Below are 19,010 nucleotides of genomic sequence, written 5' to 3' on the forward strand. Positions count from 1 at the left end.
CTTCTCACAGATTAATAATTTGCTTTATTTTGTAACATATACTGATGATTCTTAACTCAGGGGTATCAGAAAAGATTCTTCATTTATAGACATACATTAAAAAATACTGATCTGTTATGACTAGATTTGTGCTAGAAGAGGTTTTTTATATGAACTGCTCATGCAAACTGACAGAATCCCTTATCAACCTAAATTAGTTCCTGTGGTAGTATTTTTAGTACTTTTAATACGTATATGTCTAGTTATGGTATAGGTATATTATTTTCCTCAAAGGCAACATTTTATCCAGTGTTAAATACCTTCATTTGTACATATGATAAATGGTGGTGGTGATTATATTAAAGTTGACATTACAAGTGAATTGTGAGTCTGTTGAAGGCACTGCCAGATAAGTGTGGTAAGAGCCATGTTATTGCATGCTGCATGAATTCCCATTGTGAATGGAAGAACACCCGTTGTGTATGTATTTTCTCTAACTCCCATCAGGGTCTCACTGTGCGGGCCTGTTTAGCACCTCGGTGCTCGGGGGTTCTTCAAGCGCACCTAACCTACAGGATTATGCTCGTACTCATCGTAAAAAGCTGACTTCTTCTGGCTGCATAGATGGTATGTGCACATATGCACACACAGATTCATATGCACACCCACGCACACACCCATAAACATGCAGTACTTCTCAAAGGCAAGCCTAAGTCCACTGACTGATTCAACTGGAAACATAGCTCCCTTTGATGACACCTAGCGCCTAAATGACAATCACCGCTTTCTTGTCCATAGCTTGGATCCGTGTTTCATCAGAGTTAATTGTAGTTAGACACACAGTACTTATTCATTGACTAGTTTGTTGAAATGTGAAATTTAGAACTGCATCATATATATGTATTGGTCTTATGGACAGTAAGTAAGCCATATTATAAAGAATAAGTCTTTCTCTGATCTTTTAAACTTTTGTTCATTGTTATCACTCATTTTACTTACTGACAGTGATCTAAATGAAATAAAGTAAACAGAATGTTTATAAGTAGAAGAAAATATTTTGGCAATACTTTTATAAAATAAACATAGGATGAGAATATTTTAGAATCCCTAGTTGGAGAGCCTCTCACTCTTGTTAAAATACCTTAGTGTTAATATTCAGATTGTCTTTTGAGGCTCGTGGAAGCTTGTGCCTGTTAATAGGAATGTTTATTAGCCCTTTCAGGATTAACTTTATTTAAAATGTTTTCTCATATATCCACAAATTTACTTAAGTCAGTAAAACATAGATTTACCAGAATTGCTGGCTCATCCCGCTTTTCTTTCTTTTGTATATTTCATTAAACACTTTGCCTCTATCATCAAGCCATTTTACTTTTAACCAGTACCCTCTCTCATTCCCTTCTGCATGTCACCTAATTCTAACCTTCTTATATATTTGTTTTTTCCCTCTTTTTTTAAGTGTTCTTCTTTTGGTAGCTGTTACGAATTTCAGGTACCTGTTTTTCTCTTTCTCAGACGCCACACGCGGTTCTGCTGTTAAAAGGTTTTCTATCTCATTTGCTCGACACCCAACCAATGGTACGTTTTGCTTTTATTTTAAAAGATATTCCCCTGCTTCATCCTTTTTTATTTTTCTTTTATTTCAAACTGTGGGGTATACAGTATCATTCATTTCTCCATTCTTAATTTCAGTTGGCATATAATTCCAACTTACTCACCTGAAGCATTGATACTGTCTAGCTCCCCTTTTCAGCTGTAATTTACATAATCACTTAACATCACTCATCAAACTTTTAAATGACCACGATGATGATGAGTTTTAATACTAAATTAGCACCTAAAAATCCCTTCTAATTTCTCAAGTGATCAGTCTACACAAATTTTAAAAATACAATTAGTATTCTGTTTTCTTTTTAATTCTTAATCATTTTAATTTTTTTTCCTAATTTGTTTTCTGATCACGTGATTGTTTTATTTAGTTACTTAATAGAAATACAGAGACACACTTGTCAAATAGCCAAATGAGATGTGTCTTTGAAAAGTTCTTGGGAACTAGGAGATGCAGATTTCACTGTGTAACATCATTTATCTGTGGCTCTTTGTCTAAAGCAAAACTCCGTTTGGTCTGGAGCAGTCTGAAAACTTCATCTAGCCCTCACTTTGTTCTCATGTGGCAATATGGTTTGCTATGGTGAAGCAATCAGTTTTGGTGTTTTTTGCTTTTTGGTTTTTTTTTTGGTACCACTGTTTTTTGCTAAAATTTGGAGAACTCAACGATAGGAAGAAGACTAAGCTGAAAATCTAGAAAGCTAATTCAATTCAATTCCATTTCTGAGGCTAACAATAAAGTGTTTCGTGCCCATTGTTGATAAACTGAATCCTTGCACTACTACTGCTTTCTTACACAGAGCTTGTTCTTCTGGGACAAAAGGGATTATTTACTGATCATTTTAAATAACTGAGGATCAAAGAATTTAAAGGAAAACATACAGATTTTTGCTTTTCTTCGGAATGAAGTTGCTTTGATCCCCTGGAATTTTTTTTTTTTTTTTTTTTTTCTTTTTAACTGCAAATAAATCTTTCAAAAACTCCAGTCAGGTCTTTCAAAAACTTCTATGAAACAAAAGGGTTAAGCACAGCTTATAGTTACTCTCGCCTGTCTGGATCCTTAAACAGCACACTTAAGTAACAGTACACTCCTGGAGCTGGAGTAAGAAGATCTCATCCTCAAACAAGAGAAAATTTGGCCTTAAAGCCTAATGTGCTTTCCCTCCCTTGTAGCTCTTTAAATGCTACTTTCTGAAGAAAAAGATCCTTATTTGATACAGCTGCAGCTTCTAAAGAACCCACATGCGTAAGAACCTCTTAGAAGAAAAACCGAAGTCACAAGAAACACAGAAGTCACAGAATCCTAAGAAGAGACATTGCAGGTTTAAGACTGACTGTAGTTTTTGTGCGGACTGCTTATGTATTTATGAGCCAGTATTGCAAGTTTTTTTTATAGGAGGAATCTGTGTTTACTGAAGCTTTAAAAAAAAAGTTTGTGAAATTTAGCAGAAACTAGAGTAACTTTATATTCCTTTGGCCGAGACTTTGGCTAAGACCCACACATGTGGGTTATCCACATGTGTGACTTAATGCATGTAAAATGCATTCCTTTCAACTCTAGAAATGTTTCTTTCGGGTTTTCAAGATTCTTTTTTTTTTTTTTTTTTTTTTTTTTTAATACTGTGTTGTCTTATCTGTCCTATGAATTGTCATTTGACTCTTTTCACTTTTTATTTCCCCTCACTTTTATGTTCTTTCCATCTTAATACATATCATGGACTTACCCCTCCCTTCATCTTTAGTTCAAGGGATATGGTGAAACAAGTATCTTCTGACAGTGCTTTACCTTATTTTCTGGGCCTCTGTGCAGAACACCTACACCTCTATAGGTGCTGGTCCGTTTCCTCTGTGGAATGTCTAGGCTCCAGTGGTATGTTTTCATAGCTTCTAAACATGACAGCAGGGTGGCTTTTTAAATTGCTGCGCTAACCCTTTCCTTGTGCATTAAATGCAAAGTTTACTAAAGATAAGTGGGGAAATATGTCACCAGAGGAACTTGCTGTATTGTTATTTGCCTGTTAGGAAATCTAACAGGCAAATGCAAGGAAGTAGTTGTTACAAAACACTTACAAAACATTCTGAGGAGAGGAGGGAAAAAAGCACATTGTTAAGTTTCGTGTAATGCCGAGAAAGGGTTTGCGTGTATTTGCATGAATCCTCTACTTTAAAAAACATAATACTTGTGCAAACCTAAATTTTTTAGTGCTTAATTTAGGTGCTTTAACTGCTGTTACGGTATAGTTTCTGTTTTGTTTTGTTTTTGAGTATATGTAATGTTACGTCATGCTTTGGTTTGCACCTGAAAAATCAAACAAACCGGTTTTATAAACCTTTTTGTTATTTTCCTAGGAAGACTCGATTCTCTTTCAACCATACTTTCCCTACTTCAGCCAAGACTTAGGCAGTTCTCGGGTCACTCTTTCCTCCCCAAATTAAGTAAACAATCAGCCAAGTAAAATGAGCACATGCCTATTGAAGCGGAGAGTTTTGCAGTCTATTTGAGTTTGATTTTTAATTTTTATTTAATCATATTAGCCTTTATAGAAAATCTTAATCTCAGTGTTAAAAGTATTTCCTTTGGAGGAAAATTAGTTTGAATTTTGCAAAGAATAGCTGCAGAGGGACCTATTATTTCAGTTGTATATGAAAGCAATTTTAAAAGCCATTCAGTTGAATAAAGTTTAAATGAACAGGCTATTCATATAAAAAGCAAATAACCTATATCCTATTTATCTTTAAAAAACTGTATTTAAGCATTTTTGTTTCACTGATGGTATTAATAATATATATGTGCATGATTTGTTTCATGGAGTTTTTGTATTTCTGTGCCATTGTTGAATGCAAACATGTCTGTATTTTGTATTGCTTTTTACTTGGCTTGACTTTACTCAACTAGCAATTTCAACAATAGCATTATTGAGTTAATTCAAAAAGGTAGGTAAATGTTTTAAAATTTCATTTTCAGCATAAATGAATGAATGTTGTTTACAGGTCACACTAGAGAGTCATTGGCCTTGGTATGACTAGAAGAGCTAATTTAAATCACTCTTCACAAGTAATTACAACATAATTATTCTTCAGTAAGAGGTTAATTTTAGCATTCTGGCATCAGGGACACATCATGGCATCAACTTACTCACCTTTCAAGTAGACCTGATTTTTTAAAGTAAAAACTGAAACAATATAATGTTTTCTGCTTCTCCCCACCCCCAGGTTTTAAGTATCATTCTCAGATTTTACCAAAATATAGAATGAAATTGTGTGCATGCTATACTATGTGATTACATTTGAAATGAAATCTTTGTCACATCTCGTTCCAATCGCATATCGCATAGCATCTGGCGTCATGACTTCAGAGATCTCATGTGTTTGCATGTGATAGATTGGAAAGACCTAACCCGCATAGTTCTAAGCAGTCGTTGTCTTCCTTCATATGTAATGATTTTTTTAAATATCCACATTTTTTTCTTTCTTTTTTTCAGGCTTTGAATTGTATTCCATGGTACCATCTATTTGTCCTCTAGAGACTCTTCACAATGCCCTGTCTTTAAAGCAGGTGGATGAATTTCTTGCTTCCATTGCTTCTCCATCAAGTGAAGTTCCAAGGAAGACCCCTGAAATTTGTAGGAAAATTATTTTATTATTATTATTATTATTATTATTATTATATCATTTTGTGGCAGTAGATATTATCCTAATATAAAAAGAAATATAATAACAAACTCAAGTAGTGGTAGTGAATAGAATTTTAGGAGAAAAGGGGGTATACCGGAAGATTATTTGGAATTCTTTGGCATAATTACTATACAGTGTGGCACTTTTCATGACTCCTCCCAAAAATCTTTCTCCTTCCAGAAAGGAAAAAGAAAAAAATCTAAGATCTAGCAATAGGGGTGCCTGGGTGGCTCAGTGGGTTAAGCCTCTGCCTTCAGCTCAGGTCATGATCCCAGGGTCTTGGGATCGAGCCCCGCATCGGGCTCTCTGCTCAGCAGGGAGCCTGCTTCCTCCTCTCTCTCTCTGCCTGCTTCTCTGCCTACTTGTGATCTCTGTCTGTCAAATAAATAAATAAATAATCTTAAAAAAAAAAAATAATAAGACCCAGCAATAGAAGTCAATAGTATAGAGTCATGGTCTTTTTTTTTTTTTTTTTCACATCCTTATCGTGTGTCATTTTATAATAAGCTTTTTTAAAAATTACAAAATATCATTTGTCATTAACCTACACAGGCACACATGCCCATCCCCACAACACCTTTGATAAGTAGTCATACTGACCGAGAAGGCACTCTTGACTAAAGAGAACAGGTTAGGACAGAAGGGTTTTCAAGTTACATTCTTCAGAAAATATTCTGAAAACGTTCATTCATTGTATGGAGAAAAGGGATTCACGGCTCAGGAAGGTTTGGAAACTGTTTATTATGTTCCCCCTCCCTTTAGAGAGATAGAGTTACATTTGTGTAGAAATAGCTAAGATTCTTCTGTCAGGAAAGCTGTATACCTAGATTTTCCAAAACTTATTTTTTGTAAAAACACATTTTTGGTGACACATTCTTTAGCACTGTTGTAAGGGACATCATTTTGGGAAACCTGTAGAGCTACCTTTTTGGTGTGAGAAGTCAGTTGACTGCTGTCATTCTCAGCTCTATAGGATCCGTCAGCATGTTGGAACTTCTAGTTTAAGAAGCATACAGTTTGGGGAGAGCATGCTCTGCTCTGTTAAGAATCTTGCTGGGGTTAATCATATCTTTGGAAAGTCACAGACTTTCAATGTATACCTTTCTCCTTTTCGTAAGTTGCATACTGTAAATCTGTTTCTCTGAAGAATGAAGCGGGAGGGCTTGGAATGAAAGCCACTTTCACGTGTTGCTGGGTTCTCTTCTCTGGCTACCACACTGTATTATTCTAGAGAGTTCTGTTCACATTGTATTCTGTCTGAGTGGTGCCCCCTGCATTTCTGCAATATAGTGGGCTTCCCTTTTCTTCCATTTCCGGTAGTAGAGGTCAACATTGAATCATTAATGATAATGGAGAGATATCAGGGCATTCTAAAATACTTTTAGAAATGGTTTTAGGAAGTAGGTTTTAATTTCAGAGTTTTCATATGAATTTTTCTGATTCTGGGAACTAATAATACTGCAAATGAAGTAACTTCTTAAGCTCCGTGAAATCAAAGTTAGGAAAACAAAGCATGTTCAGATGCCTTTCTTCTCTGTTAGCTGATAGAATGGACAGTGCTTTTCCTCAGATTGCAGTAGAGAACCTGAATGAATTCTCATTTACCCTTTACCCTCTTTATACTTGATGTTTCACTTCTTCCCTGGGCTAAGGATTTATGATCTTAAAATAGAGATGAAAGAAAGATTCTGATTATTAAATTAGAACTTAGGATAGATATCAATGCTATTTAGACGTTAGAAGATTTTCAGTGAATGACTTAAGGAAAATAGCAATAATGACTTCTGGGTTTTTTTGGAAAGAGAATTGTGGAATATTTACAAAAGGATCATCTTTGAAGGTACATTCATTTCTGTGATGCTGTTATATTATGTTGGCTTTATTTCTGGGGTTAGTGAATTCAGTTCATCAGAGTATATTATTGAGGTATATTAATGAAAAGAAGGATATCAAATTCCTTTTCCAGTTCAGATTAGCTCTTCTCTGTATCATGGATACAAGTTGTACCCCAACCTGTAGCTCTCTTAAAATTTCCTGCCGTTGCTTACTAAGGGAACTAGAGGAGAACGTAAATACAGTTAACACAGTTCATAGAATTGGATAAACCTTAGAGTCCATCTGGTTCTTTGGTCTTCAGTCTGTATTCCCAAGAGCTTTTGGAGATTCTATGAGGATGACGATGCTGAATGGTTAGGCCTTATGTCTTGCATGGCTGCTTCAACCAGAGTATCTCTTTTCATCCATTTTGTTTAAGATTTCATTTGGGAAAAATTTACTGTTTAAAGAAAAAAACTTAGAATACCATTGAGGAAATCAAGCAGTTAGTGGTCAAGCAAGACTAAAACCCAGGTCTTCTAAAGTATATGGTTTTTTCATTCTTTTTGAATAGTAAAGAAAATAGATGCCAATTAAAATAAAAGTTATCTGACTGACTTTTTTTATTTAGTATTTTATACTGTAACTGCAGAATTAATAGTAATCACAGTATATTTACATTACTTATACTTAATTTCCTGAACGGTCAAGGAATTTGTATCATGATGTAGACTATATTGATTTTGTGCTGTTTATAATAAAGAAGCGGACATTGTTAATCCTCTGTCACTCAGAAAGTCTTTTTCCTCACTTAGGACAAATTTAATTTTGTGCTAACTAGTAGATAGCTTAAAATGGGACACTAACAATATCTGATGGGGAGGAGGTGTGGAAATGCTAATTGGATAAGTTAAAGAAGGAAGTTAACAGGATGAAAATATGCAAGCGGGAAAGAGCTTGGTAGCAATGTAGTGCTTTACATGGTACTTTAAGGATTTTTTCTTCATTTGTGTATTATGTCATTAATGACTACTTGGAGCTTCCACCAATGGGATTTATATTCATTCAGTGTAGATAGATATCAGCCATCTAAGGCACAGTTGGTGTAATTGACCCACATATTTTTCAGAGACATGCTGTTTATTGCTATCAGGTGCTCCCCCCCCAAAATCACAAAAACAGGCAAATCTGTATTTTGTTAACTCTGCCTCCTTTGGGTTGGGAACTCAGAAGCTTGTGCCAGTAGCTAACCAGCTCTGGCCTATCCTTCCCCAGAGAAGCTTATACTTAAGAATTATCCCTACTTTTCCTTTTTACACCTCTTAATTGCCCCACCTTGATTAGAAAGAAAAAAAATCTTTAAAATTCCCTTGCATTAAGATAAATCTCAATTAGGTAATAGAGGAAGACAATTTGATTTATTACTTATAATCATATTAATTTATTCTTAACCAGAATAGTTTAATAGACCATAGTGTTCATGAATTAACTATCCCTTAATCTCCACCTCATATTTTTAAGGGAAAACAATTTGGCACCCTGTCTTTTTTTTTTAATCAGGCAATAAAAGTGTCATAAGCTCTCCGCCATCCCTTAAGAATCTTGAGTTTCTATCAGGGCAGGATAAAATTATGTCTTTTGCTCTATTCTTGTTGGCATACCTTTAAAGATTTTTATTTATTTATTTGAGAGAGAGACAGTGAGAGAGAACGTGAGAGAGGAGTAGGTCAGAGGGAGAAGCAGACTCCCCATGGAGCTGGGAGCCCTGTGTGGGACTTGATCCCAGTACTCCAGGACCATGACCAGAGCTGAAGGCAGCCGCCCAACCAACTGAGTCACCCAGACGCCCCTTGGCATACCTTTAGTAAATACTGTTAAATGCTTATTATTTACAGTAGAAACAAAACATCTATTTGGCTAAGAGCATGAGAGAACTTTTTATAGGAATGATGATTTTGCTGAATTTACTCTCTAAACCTTACATTGTTTATTTTTTCCTGTAATGTGTATTTATAAGTCCACTAAATATGTCATTAGAAACTTCTAAAATGTAAAGACTTGGCAGGAAATTACTGAACTGCCATATCTGTTGTGTTTTTTTTTTCTTTCAGCCTCTGCAGCTTCACGTTCCAGCCCAGTAATGAGAAGAAAAATAACTTTAAATACTTATACACCTGCAAAGATCCTCCCAACACCACCAGCTACCTTAAAGGGTATGAAAGCAAGCAGCAAGCCAGGTTAGGACTACTTGTGAATTTATGGATTCTGTATAGCAATCAGAGGAGTAAAAATAGCTTGCTTTTTGAGTTTAAAATCTATTTTTACGAAAGATCATTACAATTCCTAGAGTTAAAAACTGTTACGGTAGTCCATTGATGTATTTGTATTTTTTTTCTCTTTTGGCTCTCCCACCCCTGTATCTGTTAATAAAAATTATTTCATACTTAACATGTTTCTGCAAACTAACTTATGAACTTTTGCTTTTCTTTTGAGCCTAGGCATTATTTTAGTCCTTTTATATGAAATTTTTTTGTCTTCCTTTACAGTGTCTTAATTTTCCATTCTCAGTCTAATGGTAAGAATACCAAATTCAACTATCTTTTATCAACTTTTTTCTGTTTGTTTCCTTTTGTGTGTGTGTGTGTGGTTTTTTCAAGATTTTATTTTTTTAAGTAATGTACTCAAGCTGGGGCTTGAACTCACAACCCCAGGATCAAGAGTCATGCTCTACCAACTGACCCAGCCAAGTGCCCCAACTTTTTTCTGTTTTTAGTTTTGGGCATATTTGATTGTGTGATTGAGCCTTCCTGAAACTGTATCTTATTCTGACTTCCACAGTGTACTCTGTCTTGGTGCATTTTACCTTTATCTGATTCTTCTACTCTTCTTGTTTGAGGGTCCTTCTTCCTACTTTCCTATACTAAATAAGGACATTCAGCTGTTCTTTTTTTCTTAACCTATACTTCTTTTCTTCAGAGAATTCTAGGCAGCTCTGAGTTTTTGACTGTATCCTCACTGGAAATCTCTTAATTCTTTGCCTCATGTTAGTGCACTCAAATATTCTTTTGGTTAACAGTTCGTGCTTGGGAGTGGGAGGAACCTAGATTAAAATCTCAACTCTACTACTTGTTAGCTGTATGATCTTGGGTATGTTACTTAACTTCCCTGATTCTTGGTTTCATAGTCATAACATCAAGGTAATAGTGCCTCTTAAAGGTTGTCAGAAATGAATCCAATAATATTATAAAGTACTTGACACACGCAGTAAACACTCACTAAATGTTAGCTGCTGTTATTGTCACAGTGTTGCAAACTGTTCTCTTCACTTCCCCCCAAATAAATCCCTGTGATACTCAAGTCATTTTTCTTCTTCTAAAATGTTCTCCCATTACTTCCCACTCTTGAAGACCCAATCCAGCCCCCTCCACTGGTGATATTTCTAGGATTACCAAAACAAGAGCTCTGATGACACTCCACTACTGACTTGATATTTATACCTAATTATAGCTTTGTCAGATTATCAGGCTTTAATAAGTTAAAGACAATATCTTAAATATATTTAAACTTAGTACATTCTAAATAATCAGAATATGCAGGTATAGACAGCTGAAATCTTAAATATAATCTTAAATATAAAACTTAATATCTGAGTATCTTAAATATAAATTATGGTATATTCCATATATAACTCAAAGCTAACATTTATATAGTTTTTTATGCTGCAAAGAGCTTTTTTACTCTTATATTTCTAAACATGGCCCATGGCCATGCCATTATGGATGAAAAGTTACAGGAGAGGTTGTGACTTACTCCTGTTCATATAACTGTTAATTGGTAGGCCTCGGACCTGAATACTCTTTGAATCATGGTACATTGTTGTTCTCTATATATTAGACACATAATAAATGCATTATTTCATAAGCATTTTTAAATAATGATGAAATGGTATTGTATTTGACTTTCCAAATAGAAGCCACTAAAAGCCAATCTTGCATTTCTGGGATAAACCTTACTTGGTCATGATGAATAATTTATTTATATGTTGCTGAATTCACTTTGACTTTGATGATTTGGGCACCTGCATTTGTGAAAGACAGTGACTGGTCTGTAGTTGGGTTTTTTGTTTTGTTTTGTTTTTGTAATATCTTTTAGATTTTGGTATCAGGTTGATTCTGGCTTCATGAAATGATTTGGGTAGTATTTCTTCCTCTTTCTATTTTCTGAATGAGTTTTTGTAAGATGGGTATTTCTTAAATTTTGATAGAATTAATTTTCTGTTTCATTTTAGTGATGGCTTTGATAACTTGTAGTTTTCAAGGAATTTGTTCATTTTATCTAAGTTGTCAACTTTCTTGTTACTTTATTATCCTTTTAATGAATGTGGTAATAACTTCTATAATTCATGATACTGATAATTTGTGTTGTGGCTTTTTTTTTTTCTCTATTACCCTTACTAGGGAATTATCCATTCTATTGGTGTTTTCAAAGAGCTAGATTTTAGCTGTTTGTTTTATATTTCATTGATTTCCACTCTTTAATATTTTCTTCCTTCTACTTATTTTATATTTATTTTCTATTTCTAGTTTCTAAATCACTTTTTGTGAGACATTTCTTCTCTTACTATATAAACATTTAAAGCTGTAAATTTCCCTCTTTTAGCTACACCTCACAAAAGTTAAATTTTATTTTCATTCTCATTCAGTTAAAAATATTTTCTAATTTACATTGTGATTTATTCTTTGAGTCATGGAGTATTTAGAAACATATTGGTTAATTTCTAAATATTTGGGGGGTGGGGATTTGATCTTGTTACTAATTCCTTGTTTCATTGCTAGCATTTATAAAACATATGCTGTTTTGTAACATACGTGGATTGCAGTCTTTTAAATGTGAAACTTTTTTATGGCTTACCATTTGGACTTGGTACATCTTAAATGTATCAAGAGCACTAGAAAAGAAATTTTATTCTATAGTTCAGTAATGTAATGTTCTATCAGTACCCATTAGGTCAGAATTGCTGATAATCATATTCAGATCTTCTGTGTCTTTACCATTTTGAGGGGTGGGAACAGGTGCATAGGAGGAAAGTTTCTCACTGTTGTATCAATTGCTTAGAGAGCAATTTTCACTCAACTGTGGAATTGTCTATTTCTACCTTTAATTCAGTCAGTTTTTATTCTGTGCTTTGAAGCTTTTTTATTATGTACCTACATATTTGATATGACTTCCTAATGTATTGACTCATTTCTCATCATGAAATTTTCCTCTGATTCCTAGTAATGGTTTGTCTTCAAGTTTGTTTAATCTGTTGTGAATTTTGCTACTTCACATTTCTCATGCTTACTGTATGCATGGAGTATTTTACAAATAGTCTGTGTCTTCTTTTTTTTTTTTTTTTTTTTAGTAGAATCTTTTTATTCAGAAAATAAAACCCCAAAAAACAAAAAAAGTTTTCCAACCATACACACAGGAGGGGTTTGAGTAGGGGGGGGTGTCTGTCCATCTAGCCCCAGCCCCAGCCCATGTGGTTTTGGCAGCAATAAGGGGTGTGGGATAATAGCCCCCAAAATAAAAATGGTGTTATCTGTATGTCTGGGAAGGAGAGGGGTACAAAAGCCATGGTGAGTGGTGGGGGGCAAGGACGGATGAGGTCAGTACTGGGAACAACGCTGGTGGGAGGCCACTTCCATAGCATTTCTTGTTGATCAAACCACCATGGACACATTCTTTGCCCATCAGCAGGACTAGCGTCTTGGCAGTCATGGTGACAGTGATGTTGAAAGTGGGGGCTCCACTGGTGCTCTTGGTACGAAGATGCATGGTAAATTCCCCGTCCTGCAGCAGTGAGTCCCGGATAACAGGACATTTCTGGCCTCCAGGTGTCAGCCCGTTCACGAAAAAACTTGACCAGTCTTTGCCAACCAGGACACCAACCTCAGCTGGCATGATGCTGATGAAGGTTTTCCGAGGGACCTCGGCCCAGATGGAGGGCAAGTCCTTATAGGCCACGATGGCCGCGTCCTGACAGGTCCCGTCCACCATGAGGTTGTAGATGTAGGTGTTCCACCCGGCCATGGCTCTGCTGCTGGGGCTGCTCTGGGCGCTGCTGCTGCTGGGGTCCACCTGGGCCCCTGGGCCTCCGGCTGACATGCGAGGGTAGGCAGAGAGCTCGGGGCGTGCTGCCCTCCAGACCTCGACTCTGCTCTCTGCTGTGTCCTTGTATTTAAGAAATTTTGTTGTTGTTGTTGTTGTAGGCAACATACATTTGGCTTTTTAAAAAAACCCATTCTAACAATATAGTTGAAATGTTTATAATTCATTAACATTGTAATTATTGATATGGTTGGGTTAGATCTACTATTTTATTATATTTTGTTTATATATTCTGATTGTTATTCTTTTTTGCCTTGTTTTGTATTAATTTAGTATTTTTTAGTATTTTATTTTAACTTATCTATTAACTTTTTAGCTTTATCTTTTTTTTTTTTTTTAAAGATTTTATTTATTTATTTGACAGAGAGAGAGATCACAAGCAGGCAGAGAGGCAGGCAGAGAGAGAAGAAGGGAAGCAGGCTCCCTGCTGAGCAGAGAGCCCGATGCGGGGCTCGATCCCAGGACCCTGAGATCATGACCTGAGCCAAAGGCAGCGGCTTAACCCACTGAGCCACCCAGGCACCCCTTAGCTTTATCTTTTTGAATTATTCTTTTATTGGCAGCTGTAAATACGCATCTCTCACTTTTCATGGTCTACTTAGAGATAATTTTATACTCAAAATGTGCGAAGCGTTGCAACTATAGGTTCGTTTACCTTCCTCTCCTCTCATCCTTAACACATAGTTATCTATGTGTGTTACTTCCACATATATTATAAAGGCTATAATATAGTGTTGGAATATTTGTTTTAAGTAGTCATATATGTATTTTAAAGAAATTAAGAAGAGAAAAAAAGTCTTTTATTTATCCACACGTTAGCCATATCAGTTTTTATTTTTTTTTCTAAGTCTTTGTTTCCATCTGGTTTTGCTTTCAACCTGAATCTTTTTAGCATTTCTTATACTGCAGATCTGTTTCTGTATTTGAAAAAGTCTTTATTTCACCTTTATTCCTGGAAAGTAGTTTTGCTGGATAGACAATTCTAGGAAGAAAGTGTTTTGTTTGTTCGTTTGTTGTTGTTACTGTTTTCAGCATTTAAAAGGTGGTGTTCCCATTTTCTGGTTCCCATTGTTTCTGATAAGAAGTATTTGCTAATTTGAATTGTTCCAGTGTATGCTGTGGATTAATGAATTATTTTTTTTCTGCCTGCTTTGAGTATTTTCCCTTTATCTTTGACAAAGTCTCAGCAGTTTGACTATGGCAAGCCTGCCCAGGACTTTTTTTTTTTTTTTTTTTAAGATTTTATTTATTTATTTATTTATTTGACAGACAGAGATCGCAAGTAGGCAGAGAGTCAGGCAGAGAGAGAGGGGGAAGCAGGCTCCCTGCAGAGCAGAGAGCCCCATGCGGGCCTCAATCCCAGGACCCTGGGAATCATGACCCGAGCCGAAGGCAGAGGCTTTAACCCACTGAGCCACCCAGGCACCCCCTTTTTTTTTTTTTTTTAATAATTTGGATTGATGTTCACTTTTTCCTCTCCATTCTGCTGTTAACCTATCTCATAGATTATTATTTCAGATATTTATTTATTCTTTAGTTTTAGACACTTTTTGATTCTTATAATTTTTTTCTCTTCGGAGATTTCCTATATTCCTATATTCTTATTCATTATAAGCAACCTTTTCCTTTGTTCTTGAGTATAGTTAAAGTGCTTGCTTTAAAATTCTTGCGTAACTGCTCTGGCTGATCTCGGGATTGGTCTCTATCAATTTATCCATTCTCAAGAAGAAAGATGTTTTCCTGTTTCTTCATACATTGAGGAATTTTGGATTTTGTCCTAGACATTATGAATGAGATGTATAAACTCCAGACTGTTATTTTTGTTATGTTTCTCACAAGACAATTGAGTTGTTTGGGTTCTTGTAAAGCAAAGAGTTAACCTTGACGGAACTCAGATTGCAAAACTGTGTCCCTTGAAGTCATTGGCCTCTCACATTTCACTTCATTTCTTTTAGCCTCAGCTGGATGACTTGGAGCTTACCCTGCTCATGCCATAAATATGATCAGGGTTTATACAAAGAATAGGGGGCTTTCCCTTTCTGGGATCACCCACCTGACTTCCAGCAGCTGTAGTTGTTCCAATACTTATCTTCTGGTTCTTAATGCTAAGAATGAGTTTTATGTTGGAGTTTTAGTCAGTGTACATGGTTCAGACTAGATACTCTGGATACTGTCCTCAGGCCAAAAGCTTTTTTTTTTTTTTTTTTTCTTTTCTTTTTTTTTTTTTTTTTTTTTTTGAGAGCGACAGCTTGTGAACCATGAGCTAGGGGCTGGGCACGGGGGGGGGGGGGGGGGGGGGCGGTGCTGGGAGGGTGGGGAACAGACGGGTAAAAGGAAAGGGAGAGAGAGAATCCCAAGCAGGCTCCACACCCAGAGCAGAGCCCAACGTGGTCACAACCTTGAGATCATGACCTGAGCTGAAATCAAGAGTCAGGCATTCAACTGACTGAGGCACCCAGGCACCCCATTTTTTTTTAAGGCCAGAAGCTTTTTCAAAAATATATGTGTGTTGGGGGGACTCAGCACTTCTTCCAAGTGCTGATTTTTTCCATTGTATGCCTGCTTTTGTTTACTCTGCAGGGTCTTCAAATAGTTGTTTTTTATATTTTATCTTGAGTTTATACTTGTTATCTGCAGAAGAATTGGTGTTACAGAAGCTTCCCATCTGGACCGGAAAGTATAATCTGGCTTAGAATAATTTTTTAGTAACTCATTAGGGCTTGATTTTCATTTGGATATAGAAGAATGAATTCTAAATCATGAATGTCTGTAGTTTTCTAACCTTCAGATTTTTATTTTTTTGTAAAAGATTTTATTTATTTATTTGACAAAGAGCACACAAGCAGGGGGAGGGGAGGGAGAAGCGGGCTTCCCACTGAGCAGGGAGGACCCTGAGATCATGACCTGAACTCGAGTCAGATGCTTAACCAACTGAGCCACCCAGGCACCCCATCTTCAGGCTTTTTAAATAGTGATGACATAAAAGATAGAGTAGAAAATAGATGTTTTTAGGGATATGATGAGTTTTAAACATATTAAGTTTATGTTTCCTGTCAATTACCTATACAGAGATTTCTATTGGAATATACAGGATATACAAATCTTGAAGTAAGGGAAAAGATCTGGGACCAGAGTGTACATTTGAAGATCATTAGCACAATAGATAGTAGTTAAAAATGATGAATAAATTAGTTTTCTAGGAAGAATGTAGAGTGAAAAGAGAAATTTTTTGTGAACATGGCCCATTGAAATTACTTTTTTTTTTTTAAGATTTTATTTATTTATTTGACAGAGAGAGATCACAAGTAGATGGAGAGGCAGGCAGAGAGAGAGAGAGAGAGGGAAGCAAGCTCCCTGCTGAGCAGAGAGCCCGATGCGGGACTCGATCCCAGGACCCCGAGATCATGACCTGAGCTGAAGGCAGCGGCTTAACCCACTAAGCCACCCAGGCGCCCTGAAATTACTTTTTTGTATTCGTGTTGAATTCTAAAAAGTTAAAAGGTTAAAAATGCTCTGTTGAATGTTTATAATGTTTCATTTACATCACAATTATAATTATTTTATCACTTAGCAGTATTATTTGAACATGAATTCTTGTGAAAATCTAAGCAATAGTTTTCTTTTTTTGTATAGCTACCAGCGGACCTTCTAATGCAGTTGTTCCTAATACCTCATCTCGAAAAAAGAATATAACTAACAAAACAGAAATGCATGAACACAAAAAGACCACTGGGAAAAAGAAATGAAATCTTAGCAGAAGCTGGAACTCCTTAAATATATAAAAGTCATATGTTCAATAGAAAAGGACACATAATAAACCTTGACTGAAAACTGTCAAAGCAAGTAGCTTATGTTTCTCTTATACATCTCTGAATTCATTTTAGAATATGTTAAATCTAGAGAATTCTTTGTATATATTCAGGTAAGGAACTTTTCTCATGATCTTGAAATGTTTAAGACAATGTTTATTAACATTTTATGAGTACCAAAAGTTATAGCAAGGTAGGTCTGTCATTCTTAATGTTATGTTTACGGTGTACCTTTGGTAAAGACAAGGACAGAAAAGCCCAGATAGCTTGTACCAGTGTCACACCAATAATGCTGTTTACTTAAGAATCTGTGAGGTGACCTCTATATCCACTTTCATTTTCATGGGATTTTATCTTAGCTGTAAAAACCTGTAGCTTGGGTTAGAATTTGACAGTCAGGATTACTGATGCAGATTTTTTTAAGTGTATTTCCAAAGAGATTTCATTGACCATTTAGATTAGAAACCTTTTCTCCCAATTGTTAGAATTACATATATGCTGCAATATTTAATAACTGGAGTATTAACATATGGGTTATTTTTTCAATCTGTGCTTTGAGTTTTTTTATTATATGTTATTTAAAATATTACATATACAGCTGGAATAACTACACCTTTATGCACATAAATTTCTTATATTAATTTGTAGAAAATATTTTCTTTATATATTTCCTTACCATAAGGTGCTTTTGCTCATCAGGAAAATTTTGCTTCATGTGTTGGGAAGAAAGACATCTTTAGATTTTTTTTTTAAGAGATATAGTTGACAAGTTTATAAATGTTACACTTATTTTCAAAGTTCTTTTTAGATCTAAGGAAATCATTTCAAAAATGGGTATCATCAATGTGAGAAAAATGTCTGAATTCTGTAGTTGGTAGATATTATCTATAGCACCTCTTTTTAGCATTTCTACTCTTATCTCTAGTGTATTAGTTGATCTCACTAAGAAAGCTTAAAGATAGAACATTTGAAATAAATGCTCTTTTCAAATGATTAGATTTTGAAAGGAAATTGAGATCATTGTTTTGTGATTTCATCTATGATGTGAAAAAATATTTATTTTCCTTGGTGCTTTTTCCCTCCTAATGCACAAATAATTATAAACCACTTGAAATGACTTAAACTGTAAAACCAAACAGTACAACCTGATAAGAATTCCATGCATTGCCAGTCAGGTCACTTAAATTGCTAAAGCTTTAGTTTGAAGCTTATGTTCAGGAAATTACTGAATTCTCATATGAACACAACTATTAAAATTTTTCAGGAGACTCTCCTAACTCTAGATCATCATCTAAGAATTGACTTTTAGAAAATAAGCATATTATGTGTTAGTTTTAAAAGTACCAGATACAGGAGTCACAAATATATATAATTATACAAGTTTATATACTTCACTTGAATGTAATTGTATTATGTGGAGACATGTCTTGTAAACAGTTGAATGTACCTAAGCTTTCTGTATGTGAAAATGTTAATGTGCTAAGTGTGGGAGTAAGAAACTCCTTTTATTTTTTAAGTGGAACTGAATTAAAATATTTTATTTCCAGTATCAGAGTGACTTAAATGACAAATTATTTTTTATTCCTATTCTTTATCTTCCCTTTTAGCTTTCAAAATAGAAGTAAATGAAGAAAACTATTTGATTATTAAACAGTGCTATCTTAGTTGTGAAATAAAACTTGCTGTTGGCCATATACATTGCAATATATTTCCTAAAAATTAACTAGAAAAGTTCAGCATAGCTCACTTTTTCCATTGTTATACAAGAACTGTGATTTGACTGTAGTCACTAAACTCAGTAATATTTTTGTATAGACTGGACAGTCTTATTTCAAAGAATATTTTAATCCTTTTCTGAAGCAACAAAAAGGCTTATACATAAGAGCAAGAAATTATAGTTACCACTATTTAGTGGAAGTTTGACTGAACCATCTGTTTCTCAAATGATTCTGTCCCTGGAAGGTATATTTT

The 19,010-nt window shown here is 35.1% G+C and overlaps 1 protein-coding gene and 1 pseudogene across 19 annotated transcripts in view; one reads left to right on the forward strand and one right to left on the reverse strand.

Moving 5' to 3' along the window:
- PPIP5K2 (diphosphoinositol pentakisphosphate kinase 2) overlaps positions 1-17,069 on the forward strand; it is a 78,287-nt gene extending 61,218 nt beyond the window's left edge. For 5 of the 19 annotated variants that reach the window (XM_047729338.1, XM_047729342.1, XM_047729341.1 and 2 more), the window contains 3 exons: positions 5,070-5,210; positions 9,189-9,314; positions 16,864-17,069. In XM_047729338.1, the coding sequence (XP_047585294.1) occupies positions 5,070-5,210; positions 9,189-9,314; positions 16,864-16,976 (380 nt within the window). In that variant the 3' untranslated portion in view covers positions 16,977-17,069. Of the gene's footprint in view, positions 1-486; positions 607-1,494; positions 1,558-3,397; positions 3,458-5,069; positions 5,211-9,188; positions 9,315-16,863 lie in introns of all 19 variants that reach the window. The other 14 variants (XM_047729329.1, XM_047729328.1, XM_047729331.1 and 11 more) reach the window with 5 other exon arrangements.
- Positions 12,460-13,261, reverse strand: LOC125099840 (profilin-1-like; annotated as a pseudogene).
- Positions 17,070-19,010: the final 1,941 nt, after the last annotated feature.

The sequence above is a fragment of the Lutra lutra genome, chromosome 5 (genome assembly GCF_902655055.1).
Source record: "Lutra lutra chromosome 5, mLutLut1.2, whole genome shotgun sequence".
Classification (NCBI taxonomy): domain Eukaryota; kingdom Metazoa; phylum Chordata; class Mammalia; order Carnivora; family Mustelidae; genus Lutra; species Lutra lutra.